At 38.5% G+C, this 27,430-nt stretch overlaps 1 protein-coding gene across 1 annotated transcript in view; it reads right to left on the bottom strand.

The window, feature by feature from the left end:
- Positions 1-27,430, bottom strand: part of SLC44A5 (solute carrier family 44 member 5) — a 113,182-nt gene that overhangs the window by 46,293 nt on the left and 39,459 nt on the right. The window contains exons 3-4 of the mRNA XM_065928313.1: positions 13,201-13,285; positions 520-648 (exon numbers count right to left, since the gene is read on the bottom strand). Of these exons, the coding sequence (XP_065784385.1) occupies positions 520-648; positions 13,201-13,285 (214 nt within the window). The remainder of the gene's footprint in view (positions 1-519; positions 649-13,200; positions 13,286-27,430) is intronic.

The raw sequence follows: 27,430 nt of genomic DNA, 5'->3' as shown, positions 1-27,430 counted from the left end.
TTTCCTGGAAAAATGATATCTCCTCTAATTTAGAAGCCATCACAACTAATTAACGTAATAAGGCTTTAGAATTCCCTTATAAATCTTAAGTCTAGGTAGTGTTTGGGGATTTTTTTTCAAATGAATAATTATCAAACCAGGTTTGGAAGTAAAGTTCTTGTCACTCCATAGCCATGGAGCTTTATCACCACATTAATGAAATGGTGACCACAAATGACATTCAGCTCCTAGCTCTTGACAGCAAAAAAATCCATCCAAGTGGAGAATCTGTTGGTGTCAGGAAATAGTTGATACTAACTTACCAGACCTAATAGTCCTGTATAATACCCCAAGTCTACAAAATGATATGCTCTAAATTGTGTTATGTTTGTATATACATGTGCATTTGTGCTTTAATGAAATGGTAACACTAGTAATAATTTCCTAGAAAAATTTGGAGCTTGTTCAGTTACAAATACATTACACTTGAGATTGAAACAATATAAATTCTTCTCTCCTTTTAAGCTTAAACACACATACCTCCACAGGCTTAAGAAAAGTAGTCCGGCAGAACTGGCTGTAATATGTCCAGTATTTACTGTCATTTTTGTACTTAAATTGTATTTCCATGTAAGTTAAAAATCTTTCTGGGCACTTGGAGACACAGATCTGTGAAATAAAGAAACACAGTGGCAGGAACTGAATTGAATTGAACAAACCAAGGAATTATCTACAAGGTTAGACTTCTAAATTACCCATCACAATAAAAAAGCAAAGCGCCATTTTCCATTTAAGAAACTTAAGTCAATTTTCTAAACATATTGTAAAAAATTAAATTTCATGTACCAGCTATCAACCTCTACTCCTTGCCCTTGGATGCTAATGTGCTATTAAAACAATAAGATACTATACAATGACAAAATTATTTTTAACTTCTGATTTGATATAGTTGTAGATCTTCACACATCTGTAAAAATAATAAACTCCATGCACCTTTCACCCAGTTTTGGCCAGTGGTAATAATTCGCATAACCACAGCACAATATCACAACCAGGAAACTGGTATTGTTACAATCCACTAACCTTATTCAGTTTTTACCAGTTTTATGGGTGTTCATGTGTGTGTGTGTGCAATCTTATCACTTGTAGATGTGACATCATCCACAGGACAGAGATAAACTTTTAATGAAATTTTTAATGATTTTTTGAATTAGTAGATAAGAGTTTAATCCAAGATTAATTTTGCCTGTGTAGTTTATAAATTTTCAGGGTTAGAATCTAGCTTTCTTTTCTATGTATGGATAGAATGGTAATTAAAAATGCTCTAAACATTGATAACTTATGCCACTAAGAACTATCAAAACCAGTGAATTCTCAGAACATAATTGGGGGTTTATAACATAAGAAACTAACAAAAAATATGGCTATTTGTGGTAATCAATCATTATTATTGTCTTTTAGCAACACCAGTCAAATGTGGGCAGAGAGGTCACTGATGCAATTATCTTTAATGAACTTTAGGGGCCTATTAATGCCAAGTCAGATCACTGTGCTAGTCCACAGAGCTACTCTGGAGTGACTGCAATCCAATTAGTAACTCCACAGAGATAAAACACAGTCAGGGAGGAGGCACTCTGTTTTGCTTTTGTAAGTAATAAAAAACCAACGATCACATGATGTCATGAGAGTTGCAGTCAGTTCTTGATCATTCTCTCCTCTGCCTTCAGTTCCTCCTTATGGAAGCCCTCTCAGCTCTGACTTGCTCCATCTCCCTACTGTACTGTGGTAACTATTTTCACTGGCCAGATTGTAGCTCAGCCCCCACTGGTAATTAGGTAAAAACACAGCTGCTAAGCTGATATCGCTTTCCTATCTTTTGGTCATGTTTCTGCTACATGAGGACTTTTGGTTGCAACACCACAGCTAAGGTAGTAGGCGGATAACTAAATGGGTACCTCAAATCTCATAGCTAATTGTTTTGTAGCAGCAGCATTCTAACTTCTTTTAGAAGTTTCTAAAAGGTAAACAACCCAACTCCATGTTCACACCTCCAGATGTATTTTCTGTTTCTTAGTCTCTCCTACACACTTGTGCACACATACACACACACACACACACACACAAGTACATACACACATTCATGCACATCTAGAGGAAATAGTGAAAGTCTCACAGGCATCTTTCTATGAAAACTGAAGAACTGTTGACGGACATTCACAGCATCCAACATGCTCACATTTGGGGGAAGAAGACTGAGGTCATTGTCAATACAAATGTCCAAAGTTTACTCTGATTGGAGTTAAGCTGAAAAAAACCATTAACATGTTTGGAGCTAACTCACAGACATTTACACTTTGGCAATTTACTTATAAGGCTCTGGAAGATAACTGAACTAGCCCATTGTTTGATACACTTAAATGGATTTATAAAGTAAAAACTGAATGTATTAATGCCTTCACTGTCTTTAAATGATGGTAGGAACTACTGAGCTGAGGCCATGATGATTTCTGCATTTATAAACACACACATACAAAGTATACTACACACATAAAAGTATGTATGCAACATGTGGACTTCCGAGGTGGCTCAGTGGTAAAGAATCTGCCTGCCAATGCAGGAGATGCAGGAGATGTCAGTTCAATCCTTGGGTTGGGAAGATCCCCTGGAGGAGGAAGTGGCAACCCACTCCAGTATTCTTGCCTGAAAAAATCCCATGGACAGAGGAACCCACAGGCTATAGTCCATGGGGTTCTCAAAGAGTCAGACACAGCTGAGCAACTAAGCAAACGTGCAACATATAAAAGAAAGTAATTTAAATGTTAAAAAATGTTTTGTTAAAGAGACTCACATCAAATTTCATTCCAAACATAAAGAAGCTGTTAAAAAACAATATAGCAACTGCTCTTTACTCTCCATCAGAACTGTTTGTTCACTATAAATACAATGCTGATTAGTAGCAATCAACATATAATTAGCCAAAAATGAAGGTCGCATTGAGGTTGGATATCCTAATTGATCAAGGTTTGTCCTTTAAATGCTTATGACACATGTTTCGACCATGCTGCAGTTAATAGAAAACATAATGCATAAAAATATGGCTTGGATCAGTAGATACATTATTACCTGGCAGACTGAGAGCAATTCTGCATTATTGGCAGCTGATATATATTCTGACTCAGTTCTGATTCTTTGTATAACCACAAAGGGGCACCTTGAATATAGTTCTTCATCATTATTTTTACATATTCTGTTCATATGCAATTAAACACTCTAATATAAATTAGGATTTGGTGAACAGAAGAGAAAGTTACACTGAAGGTTAAAACAGTACAGTTCTAATGAAGAAAGGATCTAGTAACTGAAATGTTTAACAAAAAGCATAGTGTGGAAGGATTTTTTGTTTCATCATAGAATGATGGATTTGTATAGTATAGTGGAAAAATTTCTAGACTGGCAATAGTAAAATAGTAATTCTCTCATCATTGACTTCTCTCATCACTTACTTCTATCATTCGTTTACTCTTTAATTCAACAAATATTTATCAATCACCCACTCTGAGCCTGTTCTAGGCACTGGGGTCACAGCAGTGAACAAAAGAGATAGAAATCCCTACCCTCAAGCAGTTTACATTCTAGTAGGAAGAGATGGGTAACAACAAATAAGTTAAATTGTTTGCTGTAAGTATTCTTGCCTGGAGAATCCCATCAACAGAGGAGCCTGGCAGCCTACAGTCCATGGGGAAGCAAAGAGTCGGACACTACTGAGTGACTTAGCACCCAAGATGGTAGAAGTTGTTACAGAGAAAAATAAGGCTAGAAAGAAGGCCAGATGATGAAAGGATCCAGGATGGGATCCTAACTTTACACAGGTAGTCAAGGGAGGTCTCACTGAAAAGGTAATATTTGAGGAAGACTTGAAGAAGACAAGTGATCAAACTGTAGTCATCTGGAGAAAGAGAAGGCTAGGCAGGGAGAACAGCGAAGTCTAGGTGCTTCTGTGGATCCTCTGAAGACAATGGATGGTCACTGTGACCTGAGTGCAGTGAGCAGAGGGAGACACAGAGCCAACGTGGTCAGAGGCAGGCATGCAGTGAAGGACCCTGGAGGACACTGTTAGGACTTCGGCTTTTAATATGAGCAACCTGGGAAGCTACTGAGGGAAAGGGGCCTGAGCAAATGAGGGATATAATGTGACTGGTATTTAACAGGATCACGCTGGCTGCTGGGTGGAGAACAGACTAAGGGGCTGGAGGCAGGGCCAAGAACAGAGGCAGAGAGACCAGTCAGGGGTCACTGAAACAATACACCGGCTCCTTGAAAAGAGGAGGAGATGGTTAAAAGTAATTTGGTCCTGGGTAGATTTTGAATGGAGACCAGAGGAATTAGCTCACAGCTCAAATATGAGTACAAGAGATGAGGGATCAAGGATGATTCCATGGTATTTAGAGTTGGCCTTAACTGAAAAAGAAAAGACTGTTGTGGGTGGGGGAACAATTTTAGGGATAAAGTCAGAGACTTTCAGGGGTTGACTTTGGACATGTTAAATCTGAGATGCCAACTAAATATCCATGTAGAGACATGACATAGGTGGTTGGATAGAAAGAACTGGAGTCCTGGGGATATGCATATATAAACTAGAAAGGGCGGTATATAGATGGTAGTAAAACCAAAAGACTAGGTGTGATCACCAAAGGGGTAAATATATATTTTGAAGAGGGCTAAGCCTGAGAAGGAAATGATAATCCACTTCAGTATTCTTGCCTCGAGAATCCCATGGACGGAGGAGCCTGGTAGGCTACAGTCCACGGGGTCGCAAAGAGTCAGATATGACTGAGCGACTTCACTTCACTAAGCCTGATGGATGAGGAAACTCCCTACAGTCCACGGGGTCGCAAAGAGTCAGACATGACTGAGCGAATTCACTTCACTAAGCCTGATGGAGGAGGAAACTCCCTACAGTCCACGGGGTCGCAAAGAGTCAGACATGACTGAGCGAATTCACTTCACTAAGCCTGATGGAGGAGGAAACTCCAGTGTTTACAAGCTGCTGGGAAGATGAGCAGAAACCATCAAAGAATACTGAGAAGGAGGATCCAGAGAATTAAGAGGAAAGAGAATGTTATGTCCTAGGAGCCAAGTGAAGAAAGTACTTTAAGGAAGAGGGATTGATTAAACAATACTGTTGGATCAAGTAAATATGGATAGAGAATCGACCATTGGTTTAAATATATGGAGATCAATGGTATCATTTGGAGAAAATGGAGTAAGAATAAAAGCCTGAATGCAAGTAAGAAAGGATTCAGACACATCAGATATAAATTATTCTTTTGAGGAATTTTACAAAAAAAAAAAAAAAAAAAAAAAAAAGAGGCACAAAGTCATGAAGCAGTAACTGGAAGGGGATATGGGATCAAGGAGAAAACTTTTTAATGTGGAAGAAATAACAGCATGTTTTTCTACTCATGGGGATGATTTAGTAGAGAAGGAAAATGGTAATAAAAAAAAAGGAAGATTTCTGGAGTTGTGTACTGGAGTTTGTGAGTGAGGATAAGATCTAATGCACAAGCAGATGGTCTGGCCTTGGGCGCACAGGCTGTCCCTCCAGAGAAGAGCAGGGAAGGCAGAGTAAATATATGAACAGAGATAATGGCAGGAAGGTCAGTGTGGGAACCTGTAAAAGTTGTCTTCTGAATGCTGATATTTTCACAGTGAAATAGGAAGCCAAGTCAAAGGTTGAGAGAGACTGGGAAGTAGGGCTTGAAGGTTTGAGGTGAGAGGAAAAGGTGTGAAATTGGTTTCTAGCAGAGTAGCTAGTGAATAAACAAAGGGTCTCTTGTGTGATTGAGGGACAGCATTGAGGGCCCCCTTGAGGTTGGAGGTCCTCAATTTAATGGACTGCTGTGTGTGTTTTCTGCAAGAACACATTACTGCCTAGGTTGAGGCACGGAGTAGGTAGAAAGCTGCATTTAGTCATTAAAGAGTTTTTGCCAGGGAAGTACAACTAAACGAGAGGGGGGGAAAGAATTGAGGGTCTATATAAGGAAGTGATTTAAAAATTCTTTTCAAAAGTCTGTTCTGTATTTCTGTGTCTCTTTTTCTGTTTTGCATATAGGGTTATCGCCACCATCTATCTAAATTCCGTATATATGTGTTAGTATACTGTAATGTTCTTTATCTTTCTGACTTACTTCACTCTGTATAATGGGCTCCAGTTTCATCCATCTCATTAGAACTGATTCAAATGAATTCTTTTTAACGGCTGAGTAATATTCCATGGTGTATATGTACCACAGCTTCCTTATCCATTCATCTGCTGATGGGCATCTAGGTTGCTTCCATGTCCTGGCTATTATAAACAGTGCTGCGATGAACATTGGGGTGCACGTGTCTCTTTCAGATCTGGATTCCTCAGTGTGTATGCCCAGAAGTGGTATTGCTGGGTCATATGGCAGTTCTATTTCCAGTTTTTTAAGAAATCTCCACACTGTTTTCCATAGTGGCTGTACTAGTTTGCATTCCCACCAACAGTGTAAGAGGGTTCCCTTTTCTCCACACCCTCTCCAGCATTTATTGCTTGTAGACTTTTGGATAGCAGCCATCCTGACTGGCGTGTAATGGTACCTCATTGTGGTTTTGATTTGCATTTCTCTGATGATGAGTGATGTTGAGCATCTTTTCATGTGTTTGTTAGCCATCTGTATGTCTTCTTTGGAGAAATGTCTGTTTAGTTCTTTGGCCCATTTTTTGATTGGGTCGTTTATTTTTCTGGAATTGAGCTTCAGGAGTTGCTTGTATATTTTTGAGATTAATCCTTTGTCTGTTTCCTCATTTGTTATTATTTTCTCCCAATCTGAGGGCTGTCTTTTCACCTTACTTATAGTTTCCTTTGTTGTGCAAAAGCTTTTAATTTTCATTAAGTCCCATTTGTTTATTTTTGCTTTTATTTCCAATATTCTGGGAGGTGGGTCATAGAAGATCTTGCTGTGATTTATGTCGGAGAGTGTTTTGCCTATGTTCTCCTCTAGGAGTTTTATAGTTTCTGGTCTTACATTTAGATCTTTAATCCATTTTGAGTTTATTTTTGTGTATGGTGTTAGGAAGTGTTCTAGTTTCATTCTTTTACAAGTGTTTAACCAGTTTTCCCAGCACCACTTGTTAAAGAGATTGTCTTTTTTCCATTGTATATCCTTGCCTCCTTTGTCAAAGATAAGCTGTCCATAGGTTCGTGGATTTATCTCTGGGCTTTCTATTCTGTTCCATTGATCTATATTTCTGTCTTTGTGCCAGTACCATACTGTCTTGATGACTGTGGCTTTGTAGTAGAGTCTGAAGTCAGGCAGGTTGATTCCTCCACAGAAATACAGAACAGACTTTTGAACTCTGGGGGAGAACGTGAGGGTGGGATGTTTTGAAAGAACAGCATGTATATTATCTATGGTGAAACGGACCACCAGCCCAGGTGGGATACATGAGTCAGGTGCTCGGGCCTGGTGCACTGGGAGGACCCTGAGGAGTCGGGTGGGGAGGGAGGTGGGAGGGGGGATCGGGATGGGGAATACATGTAACTATATGGCTGATTCATGTCAATGTATGACAAAACCCACTGAAATGTTGTAAAGTGATTGGCCTCCAACTAATAAAATAATATTAAAAAAAAAAAAAAAAAAAAAAAAACAAAGTACCTGAGAGAAGATGGAAACTACTAGCAAAGTATCTGATGAATTAATCCAAAAGTATTTACTTTTTTATCAGAAAGCTAATCTTACTGCAGCATTGAACTCCATTGTGATTTATCTACATTGTGTTAAGGGTATATATTGTTACATTTTAGTGGTTGCTCATGGTATTATGTTCCATATGTAAAACTTATCACAGTCTACTTGTCTTGAATGACATTTTACCAGTACAAATAAAGCGTGGAAACATTAAAAAAAAAAAAAAAAAAAAAAATTCTTTTCAAAATTTTATTGAAGTATAGTTGTTTTACAATGTTGTTAGTTTCTGGTGTACACTTTAGTTCAGCTGCTAAATCATGTCCAACTCTTTGCGACCCCATGGACTGCAGCATACCAGGCCTCCCTGTCCATCACCAACTCCGGGAGTCCACTCAAACTCATGTCCACTGAGTCGGTGATGCCATCCAACCATCTCATCCTCTGTTATCCCCTTCTCCTCGTACCTTCAAACTTTCCCAGCATTAGGGTCTTTTCAGATGAGTCAGTTCTTCCCATCAGGTCGCCAAACTATTGAGTTTCAGCTTCAGCATCAGTCTTTCCAATGAATATTCAGGACTGATTTCTTTTAGGATTAACTGGTTGGATCTCCTTGTAGTTCAAGGGACTCTCAAGAGTCTTCTCCAACACCACAGTTCAAAAGCATCAATTCTTTGGTGCTCACCTTTCTTTATAGTTCAACTCTCACATCCATACATGACTGTTGGAAAATCATAGCTTTGACTAAATGGACCCCGGGTGGCAAAATAATGTCTCTGCTTTTTAATATGCTAGACAATGTTCATCATAACTTTTCTTCAAAGGAGCAAGATCTTTTAATTACATGGCTGCAGTCACCATCTGCACTGATTTTGGAGCCCCAAAACATAAAGTATGTCACTGTTTCCACTGTTTCCCCATCTATTTCCCATGAAGTGATGGGACCAGATGCCATGATCTTAGTTTTCTGAATGTTGAGTTTTAAGCCAACGTTTTCACTCTCCTGTTTCACTTTCATCAAGAGGATCTTTAGTTCTTCGCTTTCTGCCATAAGGGTGATGTCATCTGCATAGCTGAGGTTATTGATATTTCTCCCAGCATCAAGCTTGTGCCTCATCCAGTCCAGCTTGTACTTCATCCAGCCCAGCATTTCTCATGATGTGCTCTGCATATAAGTCAAATAAGCAGGGTGACAATATACAGCCTTGATGTACTCCTTCCCCAATTTGGAACCAGTCCACTGTTCCATGTCTAGTTCTAACTGTTGCTTCTTGACCTGCACACAGATTTCTCAGGAGGCAGGTTGGGTGGTCTGGTATTCCAACCTCTTGACCTCTGGTTCCCCTGCCTTTTCTAAATCTAGCTTGAACATCTGGAAGTTCATGGTCCATGTATTGTTGAAACCTGACCTGGAGAATTTTGAGCATTACTTTGCTAGCGTGTGAGATGAGTACAATTGTGTGGTAGTTTGATCATTCCTTGGCATTGCCTTTCTTTGGGGTTGAAAGGAAAACTGACTTTTTCGAGTCTTGTGGCCACTGCCGAGTTTTCCAAATTTGCTGGCCTATTGAGTGCAGCACTTTCACAGCATCATCTTTTAGGATTTGAAATAGCTCAACTGGAATTCCATCAGCTCCACTAACTTTGTTCATAGTGATGCTTCCTAAGGCCCACTTGACTTCACATTCCAGGATGTCTGGCTCTAGGTGCGTGATCACACCATCATGATTATCTGGGTCATGAAGATCTTTTTTGTACAGTTCTTCTGTGTATTCTTGCCATCTCTTCTTAATATCTTCTGTTTCTGTTAGTTCCATACCATTTATGTCCTTTATTGAGCCCATCTTCACATTAAATGTTCCCTCGGTATCTCTAATTTTCTTGAAGAGATCCCTAGTCTTTCCCATTCTATTGTTTTCCTCTATTTCTTTGCATTGATCACTGAGGAAGGCTTTCTTATCTCTCCTGGCTATTCTTTGGAATTTTGCATTCGAATGGGTATATCTTTCCTTGTCTCCTTTGCCTTTCGCTTCTCTTCTTTTCATAGCTGTTTGCAAGGCCTCTTCAGACAACCATTTTGCCTTTTTGCTTTTCTTTTTCCTGGGGATGGTCTTGATCACTGCCTCCTGTACAATGTCATGAACCTCCATCCATAGTTCTTCAGGCACTCTGTCTATCAGATCTGATCCCTTAAATCTATTCCTTACTTCCACTGTATAATCATAAGGGATTTGATTTAGGTCATACCTGAATGGTCTAGTGGTTTCCCCTACTTTCTTTGGTTTAAGTCTGAATTTGGCAATAAGGAGTTCATGATCTGAGCCAATCAGCTCCCGGTCTATTTTTTGCTGACTGTATAGAGATTCTCCATCTTTGGCTGCAAAGAATATAATCAATCTGATTTCGGTGTTGACCATCTGGTGACGTCCATGTATAGAGTATTCTCGTGTGTTGTTGGAAGAGGGTGTGCCCTATGACCAGTGCGTTCTCTTGGCAAAGATCTATTAGCCTTTGCCCTGCTTCATTCTGTACTCCAAGGCCAAATTTGCCTGTTACTCCAGGTGTTTCTTGACTTCCTACTTTTGTATTCCAGTTGTCTATATTGAAAATGACATTTTTGTGTGTGTGTAAGTTCTAGAAGGTCTTGTAGGTCCTTATAGAACCGTTCAACTTTAGCTTCTTCAGCATTACTGGTCAGGGCATAGGCTTGGATTACCATGATATTGAATGGTTTGCCTTGGAAACGAACAGAGATCATTCTGTTGTTTTTAAGATTGCCTCCAAGTACTGCATTTTGGACTCTTTTGTTGACTATGATGGCTACTCTATTTCTTTAAGGAATTTTTGCCCCACAGTAGTAGATATAATGGTAATCTGAGTTAAATTCACCCATTCCAGTCCATTTTAGTTCACTGATTCCTAAAATGTCGATGTTCACTCTTGCCATCTCCTGTTTGACCACTTTCAATTTGCCTTGATTCATGGACCTAACATTTCAGGTTTCTATGCAATATTGCTCTTTATAACATCAAACTTTGCTTCAATCACCAGTCACATCCACAACTGGGTGTTGGTTTTACTTTGACTGGTGTACAGCAAAGTGAATATATATATATACACACACACACACACATACATATATATATATATATATATATATACATATATGTATATATATACACATATATATACTTTTCCATTATACTTTATTAAAAGATATTGAATATAGTTCCCTGTACTAAACAGGAACCTGTCTATATAGAACCCTGTTTATCTATTTTATATATAGTAGTATATATCTGCTAGTACCAAACTCATAATTTATCTCTCTTCTCCCTTCCTCTTTGACAACCATAAATTTGTTTTCTATGTCTGTGAGTTTGTTTCTGATTTGTAAATAAATTCATCTGTATCATTTTTCAGACTCCTCATATAAATGATATCATACAGTATTTGTCTTTCTCTGTCTGACTTATTTCACTTAAGAAATGCCCTCCAAGTTGCTGCAAGTGGCAGTATTTCATTCTTTTTATGGCCTAGTCATATTCCATTGTGTATAGGTACCACATCCTCTTTAACCATTCACCTGTTAATAAATTTAGGTTGCTTGCATGTGCTGGTTATTGTAAATAGTGCTGCTATGAACACTGAGGAGCATGTATCTTCTCAAATTAAGAGTTTTCTCTGGATTTATACTCAGGAGTGGAATTGCTGAACCACATGGTAGTTCTATCTTTAGTTTTTTAAGAAACCTCCATACTGTTTTCCATTCCTGCTGCACCAATTTACATTCCCACAAATAATGTATGAGAGTTCTACAAAGGAGTGATTTTCAAGAGGAACCATGAACTTTAAATCATATAAAGAAGGAGATGGAAACATGATAGAACTGAGGAAACTTTGAAGGGCACCAGGTCAGTGGTTTGTAGGTCCCAGTGAGGTAGAAGAATAACTGGAGTTGAAATATTAGAGGGACTGAAATGATTAGACAGTATGATGTTTGAAATTAAGGGTGGTGATTATTGGTACTGACAAGATCAAGGATTTGACCTTGGGGGTGAGTGGTTGTGATAAAAACAAGGTTCTGTGGTAGAGGTGGTCACAGAACTAAGATGTTAACACCCCAAGATGGCTTAAATCTCAGCAGGAAATAAGATATCAAAAGTCTTTGAGGGACATGAGGAGGAAAGCTAGCAGATTTTAGTTCTAGAGAAGACCTTTGGCTGTGGTTTACTTGCACAAGGAACCAAGAGGAAGCATATAAGTCAAAATCCTACTGAGTTTTTGAGGTAGTTGTACTGCTAAATTCATGACCTAACCTGAAAAGGCCTTTGACTGTTAAAATAATCTTTGACATGATAAACTTGTACAACAGGAAGAGAGTTTCAAAGCCACGTGGCCTCTAAGAGGGCATATTTCCAGGGTTCAGCAGTGGTATGGCCTGAGGTTGACAGACAGGAAATAACCTTCCAGTTTGTTAAGCGATGGATTACAGGATGACAGATAAGGAACTTCCTTCAGAGAATACAATTCAAAGAGAATAAAAGACTGTTCTCGTGCTATGCACTAAAGACCACTGTGTACTTACACCTCCTTCCTTTCTGAACGGGAGTTTGTGCTCCAACTTCCCTAGACCTGTTCCCCTTTGTGCGTTAGTGTCAAGACCTGATGGAGAGACTATCCATCATCCATAGGTCCTAGGCTGTGGGTTGAAGTCCAGTACCACACAGGGCTCTGAGTTGTCTCCCTTGGGAAGAAGGGTCCTCTAGAGGACAGATGGATAGACTATAGAAGACAAAATGAACTGCCCATTGATATCTGGTCCTCTTGTTTCATTTCTTCATGGTACACAAAAGACTGCTCAGTCCACAATTACATTGCTTTATTCCTTCTTTCCTTCCTTCTTGCATCTCAGGTTGAACATTTAAAACTTATAAGTTTATGGTATTTGGGTAGAAATACAATGTGTGACCCAACTGACCCAAGGCTTTTAAGAGCAGGGGTGCTTTATTCAGCCTTTTGCCTCCTTCTGGCAACAGGATGCTGCTGCTGCTGCTGAGGCCTTAAGGGATGACGGAGTCACCAGATGAAAGGAGCCAGGAGGAGAGCTGCCCAATGACAACAAACACCACCTTACACTATTACATGACCAAAAAGACACTACTGTGTTCAGTCACTGAAAAACTGAAGTTTATTAGTTACAATAGATGGCTTTATTCTTCCTAATACTAATCTTGAGAAAAATATCTCCACTTCTCTATACTGCAGTTTATTCACTTATAAAAATAGGTGGTTGGACAAGATAATCAATGAGGTTCCTAGGGATACTAAATGATTAATCTCTGTTTTTATTGTATATGAACAAACATGAGATTATACTTTTGTCTTGTCACCTTCCATAAATTCGTCATTAATCACACACATCCAGAATTCAAATAGAGTTTCTCAGTTCTGTCATCCAAGAATGTTCAAAATTGCTAAAACCAGTGAGGCATATTTTTTGCCTTACCTGTGTGGTAGGGCACTGTAGGTTTACCACCACGGAGGGACTGGTACAGGTGAGCAGGTTAAAGTAAAACAAAATGGACTTGTTCCTAAAAAAACAACATAATATTTTTAGTGACTGTGGAAATATTTCATGTCATTTCATATCATCGGGTATACTTTTATATAACATGACCTTTAAAAATCTGCTTCATTTCCTCTAGGAAGTTGCAATATATTCCCCAAATCCCTGTCAAGTAGCCTAACATTTAAAGTAGCTTTTGGTAATAGTAAAAAGTCAAAATAATCAAATTGTCCATCAACAGGGAATTGGTTCAATAAAGAACTCCACATCCATAAAGTAAAGGACTATACTGCCATTGAAAATAATGTTGAAAAATATTTAATGGATGAATTTAGGAAGCAGATTACTAAAGAGTACCAAAATATGATTTAATTTTGCAAAAACAGTTATAACACATTATACACAGAAACAAATGATTATATCTGAATGATGGCATTATATTTGTTTAGATAATTTGTATTTTATGGGTTTCATGAGATAAACATGTATTATTTCAGTGATCTGACAAAAGATAAATTTAGTTATATTTTCTTTCTGTTTAAAATTATGTTCAGGGGCATAGTGGTGGGATAACTTGACATTTATTATTGGGGATCTTCCCTGGTGGCTCAGATGGTAAAGAATCTGCCTGCAGTGCTGGAGACTTGGGTTCAATCACTGGGTCAGGAAGATTCCCCCAGAGAAGGAAATGGCAACCCACTCCAGTAATTCTTGTCTGGAGAATTCCATGGACAGAGGAGCCTGGCAGGCTACAGTCCATGGGGTCACAAAGAGTCGGACACGACTGAGTGACTAACACACACACACACACACACGCATCACACTTTGCTAGCAATAGTGATGAATTTACCATTTGGCAAGCCATGTTTCTCCTTTAAATCTCAATTTCCTCACCAGTAAAATGGGGATAATACCAGCCTGACCTGACCTGCTGAACAGTGGTGTTGGGAGGACATAGGAAATGTGTGGTGGGCTCAAGACAAATGGCTGTCTAACTTTAGTATGCATCAGTGAACCTTGGGGTGTTTGTTGAAAACTGTGATTCCTGACTCCTTCTCAATCTTTCAGAGCCTAGACACTAGGAATTCACATTTCCCCCTGTGATCCCCCATTGATTCAGATACAGGTGGTCTACAAACAATATCTTGAGAGAACATAGCCATATACATTCAAGAGGAATATTTCCAGAGCCTTGTAAAGTCCCCAGTTAACATGACTACATAGACAGCATAAAATGTATAACAGGCTGTTGAGTTATATTTTTCCTGCTGACTCACAATCACCAAGTTGGATCTGAATCTAGAAACAAAAAAAGCCCTCCACAGAAAATGTGGGCCAGATCCTTGCATCACTTCTGCTGCCTCTTGCTCATGTCTACATAAGCAAAAGATGAGTGAGGGAGGTGATTGGAGACAGTGGAGTTGGCAGGATATAGTCATCAGAGTTCAGAGGATTTTTCCTCCCCTCCTCATTGAAAGGGTGGATTCTTTCTTCTGGGTTTCAACCACACAGGCTCTGAGAGAATCTCTCACAGAGACAGAGGGTATCCCAGTTGGTTCTAGAGGTAAAGAACCCACCTGTCAATGCCAAAGACATAAGAGATTCGCATTCGATCCTGGGGTTGGGAAGATCTCCTGGAGGAGTATATGGAAACCCACTCCAGTATTCTTGCCTGAAGAATCCCATGGACAGAGGAGCCTGGCAAGCTACAGTCCCAGGCTAGAGCTGGGATGGTATGGCGGGCTACCACAGGGTCTCAGAGTCAGACGTGACTGAAGTGACTGAGCAGACACGGACATGGGAAGGGCAGACCAGCTTCGCAGTTTCCAGCTGGATACTGCTTTCTGTGGCAGACTTACTACAGCCCTCTGCCCATTTTAGCAGAAAAATGTGAGACCCAGAAACCACAAGAGAGAGGAAATAAACCACTGGTGCAGAGAGAGGACAGCACTGAAGCGGCCTGTCATGGGAGGGTATGGAGCCAAGGAAATGGACTTGCACCTTCCTGGTGGTACATCGCCTGATACGAGACTGGAGATGAATCGCCAGGGATGGAGCTGAAGGGGTTTGGTGGAGAGAAAGCCAAAATTGATTTCTCAGATCAAAAGACTAGTCAGTAAGGACTTCCCCAGAGAATTTCCACTTGCACACCATGAGAGAGCCAGGCTTTGTCAAGGAGAGAGTTTATGGGTAGTCAGTTATGTCTTAGCCTCAGTAGCAACAACCATGCGGGACTAGGGCCAGGAAAGTAACAGACACTCTTTCTCCTTCTATATGTCACAATATAAAGAGCTAAAACCAGGAGGGAGGGATGAGAAGGAAAATAACAAAACAGGCCCTCTTTCCCACTCTTAAGTTCCCCTACAGAATTCAAACCTGAGCTGGGGAATTGGAAGAGATAGGTTCAAATTTTAAATTGGACTACACTGAACTTTTTAACAGAAAGTGTTAAGAAAGCTATGGAAGATACCCAAGAAGCCAAAACAAGAAGAAAAGATATTTGAAAGAACATTATTAAAGGCAATGATTAGGGGGAAATAAACCCACTTCATGCTTGTAATCCCATCGAGTTCTGATAGTTCAAGAATCTGGCTATAAATGCATGCACAGTATGCACAAGGCTACTTAAAGCTTCCACAAGAATGAATTTGGCTCTTTCATCACACAGGCAGCTATACATTCTACACAGTCTCATGGTGCATGTGACTCAAATTTGTACCTAAGTGAATGAATAAATTATTGCATGTCATGGATCACTGGAGTCCCTTCAGTTCAGTTCAGTTCAGTCACTCAGTTGTGTCTGACTCTATGTGACTCCATGAATCGCAGCACACCAGGCCTCCCTGTCCATTACCAACTCCCGGAGTTTACTCAAACTCATGCCCATCGAGTTGGTGATGCCATCCAGCCATCTCATCCTCTTTATCCCCTTCTCCTCCTGCCCCCAATCCCTCCCAGCATCAGAGTCTTTTCCAATGAGTCAACTCTTTGCATGAGGTGGCCAAAGCATTGGAGTTTCAACTTCAGCATCAGTCCTTCCAACGAACACCCAGGACTGATCTCAGTCCATCATAAAGGAGATCAGTCCTGGAGTCCCTTAGGAGTAGTTAAAAGACTGAATGGTAAATCAGCAAGTGTCAAGAGTCCACCATAGGTAAAACTGACTTATACACTGCAAAATGATGCATACACTCAAGTTATTCACCAGATTATGCAATCCTCAAGGGTAAAGTTTGTACCTTATTCATGTTTATATCCATCTACTTTGCCAACACTTAGCCTAGTACTTGGCCCATTCCAGGCATTCATCAGATGTTACAGAATGAATGAGATCAATTTCAGAATAAGTTTCTCAGTATCTTAGAATCCTTCTTAGTTTTTTGCACACATCTGTACTCATTCTGTCAAAGCCTGCCTGATATCCTTAAATGCCAGTGGTCCTCAGATTCCTTACATACAAATCTGTGACCCCATGAACTGTATAGCCCGCCAGGCTCCTCTGTCCATTTGATGTTGCAGGCAAGAATATTGGAGTGGCTAGTCACTTCCTTCTCCAGGGGATCTTTCCAACCCAGGTATGGAACCTGGGCCTCCTGCATTGCAGGACCATTCTTTACCATCTGAGGCATCAGGGAAGCCAAATGATAATCATTGTAGAGGAATAATTCTGCAAAAGTGATTAAGGAAGTAACTCATTATTTAACTTGAATTATATTTCCACCATGAAACAATAAAATAGAAGCAACTACAAACTACTGGTTCAAGATGATGTAAGATGCACTTAAGCCCATCTCTTTTCCTTCCTGAGACACATGGAAATAAAAGAATAAAAATACAGAAAGGAATAAACACTGCCATACCACCTAAGGATGGGCAGGATGGGATTTGCTCACAATTGTACAAGAGGTCAATAATTTCTGGAAGATGAAGAGCATATGAGAGTGTGTTGAGTGATGAATGCACTATAGAAAAGCTACAAAAAGGGTATCATGCCTGTTGGAAAGCATGATACATTCTGGACTCAAAAGTTGAGAGTGAGAAATGTGGCCAAAAGTGAGAAGATTAATTAAAGGTTTATACACAAGTCTACAGTACAAATCAGTACCTCTGTGCTCCCCCCATAGTCCTATACTTAAGACTTCTAGGATCTAGGAAAAACAGGCAAAAACAAAGCCCTCTTTTGTCGAATGATAGCAAGGGCCTTTGTGAAATTGGATACCCCAGTCTACAATCCTTCATATTCTGGCATTTTAAAAGTCAGTGTCTGACAGTCAGCTTCCTACCAGTTCATGTGGTAATGAAATCTAATAGCTAGTACAGTGTTCCTATCCCATACTAGGCAAAGGTCTCCTTGGGAAAACTGACCCAGTGACACAGCAGCTGAGCAAATTCAAATAAGTGACCCAATTCTTTCTATAGTAAAAATGGATTACCAAGTAGCATCAGGAATTTAAGAGAAATCAGAAAATTAAAGACTAAAATAAACAAACAAAAAAGTAATGCTGGACAAAATAAAAATAACTCAGAAGGGACCTTTAAAAAACAGTATTTTCAGAGAGATTCATACTTTCATAGAGAATCAGATTATTCATAAATAAAAATACTATGTTATTATAAACAATTAGAAAACAAGAGGGCTTTAAGAGACTAAAAATATGATTAACAAAATCTAAAAATCAAAAGCAGAATTGGAAAAAACTTGACAAAATCTTCTAGAATACAGAATAAAAAGTCATAAATGGAAAATATAAGGGGGAAAAAAAAAGGTACTGAGACTAATCAAGGAGGTCCAAGTTACAAATAACAGAGTTCCAAAAAGACAACCAATAAAATGGAAAGAATGAAAATAGCAAAGAAATAACTGAAGAAAATTTCTCAGAGGTGATGAGTCACAGTTCTTTAGAATTAAAGGACCCATCAAAAACTAGACAAAACGATTTTTTTTTAAAGTAAGACCTACATTGAATTGTGAGATTTCAGAACACCACAATAAATAAATAAATAATAATAAATAAATAATTTTAAATTCTTTCCCAAAGGAAAAATATTTCAAAACAGAAAAAATGATTTCACCACAAGGTATGTGAGTCAGACTAACATTAGACAGACTGGATGCCAAAAACAACAGAATAACATCTTAAAATTTCTGACAGGAATTGTCTTTCAAGCTACATCTCTAAAGCTCGACCATCAATCAATTGCAAAGAGAGAGAAGAAAAACAATTCCAAGGATTTATCTTTCTATGCTTTCTTGTCTTAGGAAGACAGTCAAGAATGTTCTCCATCAAAACAAGAGTGTCAACAAAGAAAGAAGACAAGTTGGGATATAGAAAACAGTTCATGGCACAAATTTAGGCTAAAAAAAAAATACTTGTTTATCTGAAATCTAAAGTTAACTGAGCATTCTTTTATTTGCTACGTCTAGCAGCAGGGTCCAATCTAATGAGGTAGATAAGTCTCAGAATTAAAGCTATGCATTGAGCCTAAAATTTGCCTGGTGCTGAGTGGAACAAAAAGCAGAAACTGCAAGGCAGGTGTTCAGAGAAGAGGGAGCCCTTAAAAACTAGTGGGGTTGGAAAGGTAGAAAAACTGCTGTCCTGTTAGAGACTGTTCGAGAAAACTTGCTGGCAAATAAAACATTATACAAGAATGTCATTGCTCTAAGTCAAAATACACTAAAATGTAGAATGATGCTAAGCTGCAAATAAAGTGTAAAATTTGGCTTTGATATCAGGGACACAATAGAAATGAAAATGGAATGGCCAGACAGTGAATAAACTTTAAATAGCTATTACAAAGTACAAGTCTTATTTCCAAAACTTTTAGAGTCAATTTACCAACAGTATATGAACAATTCTGATGAAGTTGCAGAATTGAATTTTATTACAAACTCAATCAGGTAAAGGGTAAACATAGAAAGAGGAATGTTCCCAGCAGCACTAGTCACATTAACCACGATAATAAGCAACCTAAATGTACATCAACAGAGGAACAGATAAAGAAGATGTGGTGTATGTATACAGCGGAATATTACTCAGCCATAAAAAGAATGAAATAATGCCATTTGTAGCTATATAGATGGACCCAGAGATTCTCATATTGAGTAAAGGAAGTCAAACAGAGAAATAAAATACTATATATGATATCACTTATATGTGGAATTTTAAGAAAGGGTACAAATGAATTTATCTACAAAACAGAAATAGAGATACAGATGTAGAAAACAAACTTATGGTTACCAGATGATAGGGGGAAGAAGGGATAAATTGGGAGATTGGGATTGATATATACACACTACTGTTTATAAACCAGATAACTAATAAACACATTGCATAGCACAGGGAAATTTACTCAACTCTCTGCAATGGGCTATGTGGGAAAAGAGCCTAAAAAGAATGTGTGTGTGTGTGTGTGTGTGTGTGTGTGTCACTGATTCACTTCCCTGTATACCTGAAACTAATATATCATTGCAAATCAACTATACTCCAATAAAAATTAAAAAAAAAAAAAGAAAGTAGAAAGAGGAATGGAAAAGAAAGATGGAGAATGGTAGTGGGGATAATACGCTCTTCTTACATAAAGAGGAGTCAAGACTGACAAAAGTTAGTGGAACAAGCAATAGAGAATCAGCATACTATGTAAAGTCATGAAAGTAACTATAAGAAAATCTAAAGGTAATAATTTAACTATCAAACATGGAAGATTAAGAAAACATAAAGTACATGAGTTAAATCTTCCATTATTCATAGCAGGCTATCAATGGATACTATCTAAAATTAATACAGCATGAAATGAAAGAATAAGAATATGATTCAAAGTTATGCAAAAAACTTCCAGAAGAACTAAAACCAGTATTTGTCCCCCCCACCAAAGTCATATGTTAAAGTCAACCCCCCAACGTGATGGTTATTAGGAGATGGGGCTTTTGCAGGTCCTTAGGTCAGGGGGGTATAGGCCTCATAAATGGGATCAGTGCACTTATAAAGGAGACCCAGAGATCTCTCTAATACTTTCCTCCATTTGAGGATGCATAATAAAGATGTCAAACCAGGGAATGGACCCTCAGCAAGAGCCAAGCTGACACCTGATCATGAACTTCCAATCCCCAGAACTGTGAGAAGTCAGTTTTTGTTGTTTACAAGCTTACTCTATGGTCTTCTGTCATAGCATCCTGAAGTGTATAAAGCAACCAGAAAGTGGAGAAATTATCTTGTGGAATGAAACTGGGGGTAAGGAGTCTTAAGATAGGAGACCATTGCTTTTATTGCCTTTATTATAAGCTCTTCATTATTGCTTGGTTTACTTTCCCAGGCATATATTATTTTGATACAGATTTTAAAAACTAAATCAAGTGGCAAATCTGGGCTTGTTGAATGTTCAAACAGATTTGTAGACCTCTTTGCCACTTTGTAAGGGTTTCTTCAGTGAATTGCAGATAAAGTTATTCTTTCACTTAGATGTCAAATTAATGCAAAATTTAAATGGAAGTTTTGTCCTCTTAATCTTTCCTGTTTCCCTTTCTGAAGTTCATATTAGGTGGATGGGTATTTCAGTCTGTCTAATTTGGCAACTGGGCTGTATATCAGACAGTGTTCAAAGTGTTTTCAATCCAAATTTTATAAGCTGACGTTTTTGCAGTAGCCAGAAGGTGGCATCAAAACCAATCAAGTTCTTGCAATTTAGTAGAAATTGCAAAGAAAAAGATTATACCCAAGTATCATGAATAACTTCCCTGCAACCCGAAAGGCAGAGAAAGTCACACACATCAAAAAAGCACCCCCTTTCACTTAGAGTTTATCTCTTTTGGCATTTTAGAAAACCCCCAGTGTTTCCCTTGAAATCATTTTGGTTAGGCATGGATAAACGAAGCACAGAACCAACAAATTCTATCCCAAACACTGTTGCACCATCTCTGAGCATGGAATTTTAAGCTCAGTTAGAAGGCATGTTTTTGAGAGTTGAGAATCAAAGGGGTGCTGTAAGTAAATCAAGAAATTAATGAGTACAAATGTTCTGTTACAGTCTAACAAGTATGTCCTGGACCCAACTGTTCCGAGTGTCTAAACTGCTTACATACACATCGTAACAAAGATCCATTTCATCTGCAAATGAACATACATACACACACATTTATTTGTAATTTAATGGTACTTTTTTTCTGCTTGGTCTATTTACTTTTTGGTGGAGGAGGGAAAAGAAGAGGAGGTTAAAACAATGTTTGGTGTCTGCTTCAAGCACACACACAAAGAATGATGTTTCATTCATTATACATCATCATGGACGGACAGTATTCTCCTGGCTTTCATCATGGTCTGAATTCAAGGTAATATGTGTTTTTTCTGAAATCAGGTGTATTTATTTGGACAATGTGGGTTGTCCCATGTGTTCCTGTTCTCATATGAAATCACTTTTGCTTCAAAAATAAATAAAAAATAACATAATACAACTTTTGTTTAATTTGGGTCTGGGCTAATTACTTAAGGAACTATTTAGCAATAATGGTCTCAGATATTTAAATGCCCTATGACACTGCAATTAATTAAGGGACTGCTGACCCAAAGAAAGGCAATGCCAAAGAATGCTCAAGCTACCGCAAAATTGCACTCATCTCACACGCTACTAAAGTAATGCTCAAAATTCTCCAAGCCAGGCTTCAGCAATACATGAACCGTAAACTTCCAGATGTTTAGAAAAGGCAGAGGAACCAGAGATCAAATTGCAACATCGGTTAGATTATTGAAAACACAAGAGAGTTCCAGAAAAACATCTATTTCTGCCTTATTGACTATGCTAAAACCTTTGACTGTGTGGATCGCCAAAAACTGTGGGAAATTCTTAAAGAGATGGGAATGCCAGACCACCTGACCTACCTCCTGAGAAACCTGTATGCAGGTCAGGAAGCAACAGTTAGAACTGGACATGGAACAACAGACTGGTTCCAAATAGGAAAAGGAGTACGTAAAAGCTGTATATTGTCACCCTGCTTATTTAACTTATGTGCAGAGTACATCATGAGAATCATTGGGCTGGATGAAGCACAAGCTGGAGTCAAGATTGCCAGGAGAAATATCAATAACCTCAGATATGCAGATGACACCACCCTTATGGCAGAAAGTGAAGAAAAACTAAAGAGCCTCTTGATGAAAGTGAAAGAGGAGAGTGAAAAAGTTGGCTTAAAGCTCAACATTCAGAAAACTAAGGTCATGGCATCCGGTCCCATTACTTCATGGCAAATAGATGGGGAAACAGTGGAAACAGTGAAATACTTTATGTTTTGGGGCTCCAAAATCACTGCAGATGGTTATTACAGCCATGAAATTAAAAGACGCTTACTCCTTGAAAGGAAAGTTATGACCAACCTAGATAACATATTAAAAAGCAGAGACATTACGTTGTCAACAAAGGTCCATCTAGTCAAGGCTATGGTTTTTCCAGTAGTCATGTATGGATGTGAGAGTTGGACTCTAAAGAAAGCTGAGCACCGAAGAATTGATGTGGTGTTGGAGGAGACTCTTGAGAGTCCCTTGAACTGCAAGGAGATCTAACCAGTCCATCCTAAAGGAGATCAGTCCTGAGTGCTCATTGGAAGGACTGATGCTGAAGCTGAAATTCCAGTACTTTGGTCACCTCATGTGAAGAGCTGACTCATTTGAAAAGACCCTGATTCTGGGGAAGATTGAGGGCAGGAGAAGAAGGGGACAACAGAGGATGGGATGGTTGGATGGCATCACCGACTCAATGGACATGAGTTTGGGTGAACTCCGGGAGTTGGTGATGGACCGGGAGGCCTGGGTGCTGCAGTTCATGGGGTCGCAAAGAGTTGGACATGACTGAATCACTGAACTGAACTGATCCTAAGAACTATGCAATCAACAGAGAATGAGGGAAGAATTAGAAATCTGAATGTCAAGTTAAACACGGAACATGGATTAAATATGGAACATGGAAAACCAATTTCACTGCAACTCTATCAATGTGCAACCTAAACAGCGCAGAATTTGGGATTAGAAAATGCTACTTTTGCCACTTAGTAGTCAGTTGACCCTGAATGCATATTTTAACCTATCTGAATTTGCTTCCAAATTTTGAAAATCAGAGTGAAATAATGACACCTACTTAGCAATCCTGATATGAGTATCTGATAAGAACTTTGCACTAATCTTCATCTTGGGAGCAAATCAGTGTCCTATTTGTGCCACCCCTTTATTATGATTCATTTAACAATGAATATACCAGGTACCGACTACAATGAAGTGTGGATATAAGAGCAAAACAAAAAAGAGCATCCCTGATGTCAAAGAACTTTGACTCTAGAAGAGGAAGATAAACAAGTAAAATCAATAATCACAATAAATTCATGTAGTACCCAAGTACCCAAGGCATTAAATTAGGTTCTTGTGCCAGAAAGTAACTAGAGAAAGTGGGGGTAAATGTAATGTTTCAGATGGAATTGTAGGCATTATACTTTATTCTTTAGCCAGCATACTGTACCATACTAGATTGAAATCCATGGATTTCTTTTTTTGTCTAGATCCTACTTTATTTTTTTCCAGTTTTATTGAGATATGCTTGACATGTAACACTGTATTAGTTTAAGGTATATAGCATAATGATTTAATACATGTATATATTGAAAAATAACTACCACAATAAGTTTAGTTTACATCTATGACGTCTCCATGCTGTACACTGTGTGTTTGCTCAGTAGTGTCCAACTCTCTGCAATCCCATGGACTGCAGCCCACTAGGCCCCTCTGCCATGGAATTTTCCAGTCAAGAACAGCGGAGTGGGTTGCCATTTCCTACTTCAGGGGACCTTCCCAACCTAAGGATTGAACCCATGTCTCTTGCATCTGCTGCACTGGCAGGCAGATTCTTTATTCCTGCGGCACCTGGGAAGTCCACGTTGCGCACTGTCATTGTTGCTCAGTCACTAAATCACGTCCAGCTGTTTGCAACCTCATGGACTGCAACATACCAGGCTCTTCTGTCCTCCACTATCTCCCGGAATTTGCTCAAATTCATGTCCATTGAATTGATGATGCCAATCATCTCATCCTCTGCTGTACATATATCCCTAGAAACTTCTAACTGGAAATTTGCACCCTTTGACCACCTAAACCCCTTTCCTACACCCAGACCTCCCACTTCTGGCAACCATCAATCTTTTTTGTTTTTATGACTTCATTTTTTCTTGACAACACATAGCATAATGCCCAAAGGGTCCATCTATCTTGTCACAAATGGCAAGATTTCCTTCTTTTTATGACTGATTTTTTAAATTGTTTCTTTATTTGCATAAAATCACATTTTCTTTATCTATATACTGATCCAATGACAGGTTGTTTCTAAGACTTGGCTATTGTAAGCAGCACTGCTTCAGTGAACAAGGGGGTGCAGATATCTATTCAAGATAATGATTTGATTTCTTTTAGATAGGTACCAAGTGGAATTGTTGGATCACGTGGTACTTCTATTTTTAATTATTGCGGCTCTTCATACTGTTTCCTATAGTGGTTGCAAAATTTTACATTCCCACCAAAAATCCACAAGGGTTCCCTTTTCTCCACATACTTACCAGCACTTGTTTTCTCTTGTCTTTTTGATGATAGCCATTTTAATCAGATGATAACTCATGGTTTGATATGCTGATAATTAGTGATGTTGAGCACATTTTCATTTAGCTGTTGGGCATCTGTATGTCTCTTTTGGAAAAATTTCTATTTAGATCCTCTGCTAAATTTTTAATCATTTGTTTCACTGCTTTTTTGCTATTGAATTACATGGATTCTTTATAAATTTTGTCACTAAACCCTCATCAGATGTATGATCCATAAATAATGGGTTGTCTAAAACATCCAGGTTTTTCTGTAAGATATTCCAGAAAAACCCAAATGAATTTTTTGGCCAATCCAACATTTTATCCCATTCCATAGCCTGCTTTTTCATTTTGTTGATGATTTCCTTTGCTGTGTGGAAACCTTAGAGTTTAATAGACATTTAGCTGTTTCCATTTTATTATTACTATTTCATAGTATGTTAACATTAGGAAAGTTTATGTAAATTTCCATTAGGTAAGTTTCCAGGAGAAAAAATGCTGAATCAAAAAGAATATACAAATTTGATAAACAATTGATAAACTGTAATAAATCTTATCATAGTTCACCAAAACCAGTAGAAAATTTGAATTCTTCCCCAGGCTTTGGTCAACCCTGGAAATTTTAATCTTTTTAATTTGACAGCTTCATCCTGGAGTCAAGTGGGCCTTAGGAAGCATTACTACAAAGTTAGTGGAGGTGATGGAATTCCAGCTGAGCTATTTCAAATCCTAGAAGATGCTGCTACTAACGTGCTGCACTCACCATGTCAGCAAATTTGGAAAACTCAATAGTGGCCACCAGCCTGGAAAAGGTCAGTTTTCATTTTAATCCAAAGAAGAGCAATGACATAGAATGTTCAAACCACATACAATTACACTCATTTCACAAGCTACTAAGGTTATGCTCAAAATCCATCAAGCTAGCCTTCAGCAGTATGTGAACCAAGACCACTGAGATGTACATGCTGGGTTTCAAATAGGCAGGGGAACCAGAGATCAAAATGCCATTTGCTGGGTCATGGTGAAAGCAAGGGGATTCCAGAAAACATCTACTTCTGTTTCATTGACTATGCAAAAGCCTTTGACAGTGGATCACAACAAACTGTGGCAAATTCTTAAGAGACCATATCACTTTACCTGTCTCTGGAGAAACCTGTATGCAGGCCAAGAAGCAACAGTTAGAACCAGACATGGAACAACAGACTGCTTCAAAATTGGGAAAGGAGTATGACAAGGCTGTATATTGTCACCCTGCTTGTTTAACTTCTATGCAAAGTACTTCATTTGAAATGCCAAGCTGGATGAATCACAAGCTGGAATAAAGATTGCCAGGAATTATCAACAACCTCAGATATGCAGATGATGTCACTCTAATGGCAGAAAGTGAAGAGGAACTAAAGAGATTCTTGATGAGGGTGAAAGAGGACAGTAAAAAAAGCTGTCTTAAAACTCAACATTCAAAAACTAATATCATGGCATCTTGTCCCATCACTTCATGGCCATAGAAGGGAAAACAGCAGAAGCAGTTAGAGATTTTATTTTCTTGGGTTCCAAAATCACTGTGGATGGTGACTGCAGCCATGAAATTAAAAGACACTTGTTCCTTGGAAGGAAAGCTATGACAAACCTAGACAGTGTATTAAAAAGCAGAGATATCACTTTACCAATAAAAGCCCATATAGTCCAAGTTATGGTTTTTCCAGTAGTCATGTATGGATATAAGAGCTGGACCATAAAGGCTGAACAGTTATTGATACTTTTGAATTGTGGTGCTGGAGAAGAATCTTGAGAGTTCCTTGAACTGCAAGGAGATCAAACCAGTCAATCCTAGAGGAAATCAACCCTGAATATTCACTGGAAGGACTGATGCTGAAGCTGAAGCTCCAGTATTTTGGCCACTTGATGCAAAGATCTGACTCACTGGAAAAGACTCTGATGCTGGGAAATATTGAAGGCAAAAGGAGTAGAGGGCTGAAGAGGATGAGATGGTTAAATAACATCACCGATTCAATGGACATGAATTTGAGCAAACTCTGTGAACAGTGAAGGACAGAGGAGCCTGGTGTGCTGCAGTTCATGGGGTCACAATGTCCTGAACACAACTTAGTGACTGAACAACAACAATATCTATTAATTTTCATTTCTTTTAAAACTGTGATTGAACAGCACTTTCTATTATTATTGGTTATTATATCATGTTATTTTCTTTTTAATACTTTTTCCAACTTCTATACTGAATTGTCCTCTTTTCCTTTTCTGATTTTGTAAAAGTAGTTCATATAATAAAGCTATTGACCCATTGTCAGATATATATGTTGAAAAACATTTTTCCTGAATTTCTAATCTTTTAACTTTGTATACCACTTTGTAGGTTAAAGTGGGTTTACATTGTGTCATAATATACTTTAACATTTTTGTTACGTTTTCTGCCTTTGGTGTCAAGTTTAGAAAAAGTTGTTTTCCCCATTATTCTATAAACCTACTTCTACATTTTCTTCTGTTACTTTTTTGGTTGTATATTTTATATTTAAATTTCCAAGTTTCAGTATTCATTTTGGCATAAGGTATGCA

Source organism: Muntiacus reevesi, chromosome 1, assembly GCF_963930625.1.
Source record: "Muntiacus reevesi chromosome 1, mMunRee1.1, whole genome shotgun sequence".
NCBI lineage: Eukaryota > Metazoa > Chordata > Mammalia > Artiodactyla > Cervidae > Muntiacus > Muntiacus reevesi.
Note: the sequence above shows the minus strand (reverse complement) of the source record. Positions and strands in the feature narration are given on the sequence as shown.